The sequence below is a fragment of the Leuciscus leuciscus genome, assembly GCF_965113295.1.
Source record: "Leuciscus leuciscus genome assembly, chromosome: 19".
NCBI lineage: Eukaryota > Metazoa > Chordata > Actinopteri > Cypriniformes > Leuciscidae > Leuciscus > Leuciscus leuciscus.
This window is the reverse complement of record NC_138743.1, coordinates 3965988-3971987: the sequence shown is the minus strand read 5'-3', so window position 1 is coordinate 3971987 and position 6000 is coordinate 3965988. Positions and strand designations below refer to the sequence as shown.

The following is a 6000-nucleotide window of genomic DNA, read 5'->3' as shown; positions in this document are numbered from 1 at the left end:
CTTCTTTCAAACATAAGATCTCACCGACCCCTTTTGAACGCTGATGTAGTTGATATCTATCACATGTGACTGTACAAAACTCCAGAGACGATCTCACGTCTGTACTCGTGAGCTGGACTCTTAACCTCAGGTTTCCCAGGATTGTCCCTGTAAGAAGTGCACTGCGCATCCCTTGGGATAAAAATGTCTGCTATTAATGACTGACGGCTTACTCGACACAAGATTATGGTGACTGGTGACAAATGTCGAAATTTCATTTCACAATGTGGACTTGAAAGTGACATTTATGCAATGATTTTTAGGCAAAACAATGGTATACAGCATGTAAATATGTGGTACAGTAAAAAGCCTTGAAGGTGAAGTGTGTAATTTTTGATATAATATTTTCTTTTGTCTTGTTTTCTGGACATCGAGAGAAATGTAAGAAAAGTGGGGTTTAGGAAATTAATTTTGTTTTCTCTTTTGTCCAGTTGTCTGATGTTTTTTCTTGCTTTCAGTCAAAAATATATATTGTGGCCATGAATTAACAATTTGTTCCCAGAACTTACTAATAAGTCGGCATGTTTTACTGATTCATTCACTCGTTTTAGGTAAATTGTGTGCACAATATAATAATTTCTTTCCCACGTTTTAGTTAAATCGTGGCCATGTTGTACTAATTTGTTCCCTCATTTTGATTTAACTAAAAGGAACGAATTACAACGTGGCCACGATTTAGTAAAACGAGCGAGCGAATTAGTAAAACGGGTTGACTTATTAGTAAGTTGTGGGAACAAATTGTTAATACGCTCCATAATATGTCACTTACCGGTAATTTTTATTTATTTTGTTACTCAAGTAAATGTACCTTGATTTAAGAATTTTTTGATATTTGTACTAGAAAACAAGACAAAAATTCTAAGCAAGAAAATATTTTCTTTTTGCAGTGGTAATTGAATAGTACACATAAAATAGTTGTCATGGTATGTCATTCACAAGTTGTTATTGTTTTTGACAAACTATCTCTTAAAGTCCCCCTGTAGTAAATAATTGTATCCCTTAAAACTCATCTTTTTATGACCAAAATTACATATTTAAACGTTTTTTCCTGTGAAAAAAATGCATCATGCCTTAAAATAGCTTGAATGTAACTCTACACCCTTTGCAGAGTCATGAATATGCTAATTAGCCCCGCCTCCACAGATTCACTCGGTGAACTTACTGAGGTAAACGCTGCACAATGGTCTCGCTCTTTACAACATCGGACACATAAAGGTAATTAATATGATTAGCCTTTTGCTTGACTATGTAATCAAACAGCTAATAATGTGTTGCTAATGTTACACAAACTATGTTCCCATTCGCCATCTCAGTCTGCCTTCTAAAAATCATCAGAAACGCTTTGAACATATAGTTCATCATAATATACATCACACACCCGCTATATTGCTAAATATATCCGATTCCGATAACCTGGCATCTCTCGAGACTCCCCTGCTAGTTCGCTGTTAATGATATGCTAAAGCCCGATCACATGTTGATCTGATTGGTTACAAGGTAGTTTGTGAGGTCAGAAACACCAGCGATTTCAAAGCGTGTGTTTGAGACTGTCTTTGGTTCACTGCAGTTTTAAAGAGAAAATACTTAGCAATGGTGTCGACTTATGAATTAGCACATGGTTTGTCTTAAAGCATATTAAAAACAACATTAAAGACATAAACAACATTAAAAGCTTGATTTTCACCACAGGAGGACTTTAAGGAAAACAAAGCTTTCATGCAGGCAAGATTGTTGTTGTTGTTGTTGTTGTATTAGAGACCTTTAAAAACTTGTCGTTTTAAAAATCCTTATTTAGTCATTTAGAAGTGACTGGAAAAGTCATTGAAATGCATTAGATAAAAGGCGTGGGAAACCAAGGTCGTTGTTGTTGTAAAATCATTATCAATGCCGTTTCCTACCCCCCGTTTCCCTCTGTGTGTTCTCAGAGCTGGAGGATCTGCTGGACTCTCTGCAGTGTCTTCATCTGTGTCTGACGGATGCTGAGAGTCAGGAGGACCTTCATCTGCTGGTGGAGCTCCTGCTTCAGACAGACTTCAGGCAGGCGTTCATCATGCACCGCAGCGTAGCTCTCGGCATGAGACGCCTGTGCCCGCCGTACCCGCTCACCACACACGCACAGCAGCTCAGAGACGAGGTACTACTCACACTCCTCCAACTCTACTCCTCTGCTTAACACTGGCCATGTAGTGGAGTAGCTAGCTCAGATAACAGGGAACGTTCTGGTAAGGTTATTTTTCCAGTAACGTTAATAGAAAGTTTGCAGAGAATGTCTAATATGGCGAGAAGTTTCACTCTCAGTACACTTCCGGCTTCTGAACTGGTTGCAGTTCCACTCTGATTCCATATGAGGGCGCTCACAGGACGAGTGCAGAATGAATGGAGGTCTATGGAGATATTGCTCTCAAAATCCACTTTTCTCAGGATATAATTTTTTGTCGAGTAATTTGAATGTTGTTTTCGAAAGGGGATGCAAAGAAATTACACATTGCTGGGTGTTAGATTTTTTTTAGTCACTTATTTGCTTTAAAAAGTCTTTTAAAGTGTCAATGACGTCATACACATCGAACGACCAGAGATACTGCTTTACGGCAATCCTTCAGTCACTTTGGTGCTTCGCGCTCTGCACTTTCTTTTCTCTCGAGGCATCGACAACACAGCTGACACAGGTAAATACAAGTGCTAGAAGACTTTTTGTTTTGTTTGTTTCTGGTCCCGCTTCGGATGCCACGATGCCATCAAGCTGTATCTCTGGTCGTAATCAGCCCTTCACTGACCAATCAGCGTTCATTAGCAGAATGCTAGCGTGTTATGGGCAACAACAACTCAACCTGTAAGAAATCGAAAGGACATAAGTACTCGTTCATTCAACTTTCGACCTATAACCCATGTTGAACTTGCAAAACCTACAATCAAATCTGAGATTTCTCAACGGCAATCGGGTGAAAGAGACAAATTTAGCCGTCTAGCCCCATAGACTCCCATTCATTTTGCACTCATGGCGAGCGCCCCCAGTGGAACTCTGGTGGAACTACAACCAAAATTCGGTACAATAGGACTTAATAGGGAGTGGGCAGGCTCTCCGTAGACGGGCTCTGAAGTTTGTTTAAAGTTAATCTTTTCTTTTAAAGGGGCTATCTTCAGTCTTCAATCTTCTATCGGCCTGTATTTCGGTCTTTCGGCGCAGGCCACAACAACTTCGCCAGGCTTTTCGGGCGGCCCCTGGCCAGACCCATCCAGTCTCTGCCGATGTCTTGTCTGAGTGAGTCCCGGCATCGGGTTGTGGGGCGGCCGAGCGGTCTTTTGATGTCGAGTGGCATCCATTCGGGCACGGCCCGCGTCCATCGCCCGTCCGAACTCCTGGCCACGTGTCCGGCCCAGCGCTTCTTGGCCTGTTCGGCCTGGTTGACGGCGTCCTTGACCTTGCTTGTCTTCCTCAGTAGATCATTGCTGATGTGGTCCGTCCTCTTGACGCCCACCATCCGCCGCTCAAGGGCGCGTTCGGTCACTGCCAGCTTCTGCCTGTCAGTCCCACGGTCAGCGACCAGGTCTCCGTAGAGCATGGCCGGTAGGACGGTGTTGTCGAACAGGTGGCCGCGCAGGAGGGCGTCGGCCGTGTTGGTGACCACCTCTGCTATGGACGCATGGCTGACCCAGGCGGTCCTCCGTCGGCGTGGCAGCTTGCGGTTGTTCTTGTGTCCAGCATTCAGCTCCTGGCCGAGGTAGACGTAGCTGTCGACCTGCTCGATCTCCTTCTGGCCGATGTGGGTGTTGTTGTTGGCGGCCTGGGGGTTGCGCATCCACTTTGTCTTGGCCAGGTTCATCTTCAGGCCGACCGCTGCGCCGGTCTGGTCAAGTCGCAGCTGCACGTCGGCCACTCACTCACCGATTAGGACAATGTCGTCGGAGAAGCGCAGATTGCTGAGCCACTGGCCGTTAACGCAGATGCTCTCGTTGTCCCAGTCGAGCTGTCGAAAAACGTGCTCCAGACACGTCGTGAACAGCTTGGACGAGGTGGGGTTGACACCTCTGGCGACGGGGATGTACAGTGGCCGGTCGAACAGGGTGATGTTGCATCCGCTGTTCAGCTCCTGCAAAAGGGCCACGTACTCGTCGGCGACGCCCTGTTGTTGGAGGGCGAGCAGTACGCCGTTGATCTTCGTGCTGTCGAAGGCCTTCTCGTAGTCTACGAAGGCCAGCACCAAGGGCATCTTCTACTCCCGGCAGCGTTCGAGCAGTTGGTTCAGCACGTGGATGTGGTTGTGGTCCATTGAGACCGGAAGCCGGCCTGTTCGGGTGGCTGTTGTTCGTCCAACTGTCTGGCTAGTCGGTTGTACAGCACCTTGGTGAAGACCTTGTACGCGGTCGGCAAGAGCCAGATGGGCCGATAATTGCTCAGCTGTTAATTGCATAATCTGATCATTGAAAAAGGGGCTATATGTAAGAATTTCACAGATTAATTGCTTTTTGTATTGCCAACAGCATGTAACGAATCTTAAAAAAACAAGACCTTCCCCGACTTCTTAGGTTGTCTAGTCTGAGTTGGTTTTAAGTGAAGGTCTCGGGCCGGGAAAATCCAAAGGATGTGACGTTTATGCGCGCTGCCGAGAGCCTCTTTTCCGTTCTGACAGATGAAATGAATGCTTATACAATGTTCAGGATAACGCCGAAAGAGCCGTTCTGTACTGTAATGTCAATGTGTCATACAAAGAAACCTTCAGCCAGATCTATACAGTCTATAGTTTCATAAATACTTTATAATCGAACCATCATCTACACTATCAACAGTGTAATTTCAAAGGGGTGGTTGATTATGATCTCACTTTTCTAACTTTAGTTAGTGTGTAATGTTGCTGTTTGAGCATAAACAACATCTGCAAAGTTACAACGCTCAAAGTTCAAAGCAAAGGGAGAGATTTTCTTATAAAGAAATTGCTTTTTAAGGACGTTCCCCTAACGCTGTAGAAATGTTTCATTTTTGTAAATGTGTGAAGTTTGTGACTGAAAGGTTGAAAGACACATAAAAGAGATACAAATATTGAGCACTCTGGTGGACTTTAAGCCAGGATTTGAATTTATAATGAATTGCGTGGCTTTATTTATACATATTCAGCTTATTACAATTGCACAAATGACTAAATTTGTGCAAATGTATTGGCTCATTGACTGATTTGTCTGGGACAAACTAGCTAAATAACTTTTTTTTCACATTGTTACATGTGTGTATGGTAGAAATGTGTTTAAAACACTGATATCGAGAAATGTAGGACTACAATGAGCTTTTTCACAGGTTAGTGACATCACTAACCCTTAAAATTTACATAAACCCTGGAACACAATCTATAGATGATCAAGACAGAATATGCTAATCAATGACTAGAAGATAACTACACATCAGCTACATAAATTCACCAACTAACCATTCAGAAATGTCCTGTTGCTTCTACATGTCACTTCTTCTTGAGTCTCTCCATCTTTGTCTGACTCCGGTTTGAACATAAAAGGCTAAAAGTTTTTGAAATTTTCAGTGCATGTCTGTGTGAGGTAATCGGAGCTGCTAACACACACACACACACACACACACACACACACACACACACAAGCTCTTGAAGCTCCGCCCTCTGTGCCGGGAGCAGCAGCTCATTTGCATTTAAAGGAACAGACACAAAACGGTGAGTTTTTGCTCACCCTCAAAAAGTGACAATTTTAACATGCTATATAAAAATATCTGTGGGGTATTTTGAGCTAAAACTTCACATACACACTCTGGGGACATCAGAGACTTATTTAAGATCTTGTGCAAAGGACATTATACCACCCCTTTAGTAACCTCATATGTCGACATGATGCTGGTGAATTGCAGAAGTGATGCAAAAATATCCATAACACTAGGATCAAATTATTTATGAACTGATTTTTCACACCGCTGTCATGTTGTGTTGTGTTTTAGTTTTTTTTTAGAGT

General features: G+C 43.2%; 1 protein-coding gene across 1 annotated transcript in view; it reads left to right on the top strand.

The window, feature by feature from the left end:
* Positions 1-6000, top strand: part of pals1b (protein associated with LIN7 1, MAGUK p55 family member b) — a 53295-nt gene that overhangs the window by 2777 nt on the left and 44518 nt on the right. Inside the window, exon 3 of the mRNA XM_082147150.1 lies at positions 1965-2173. Within this exon, the coding sequence (XP_082003276.1) occupies positions 1965-2173 (209 nt within the window). The remainder of the gene's footprint in view (positions 1-1964; positions 2174-6000) is intronic.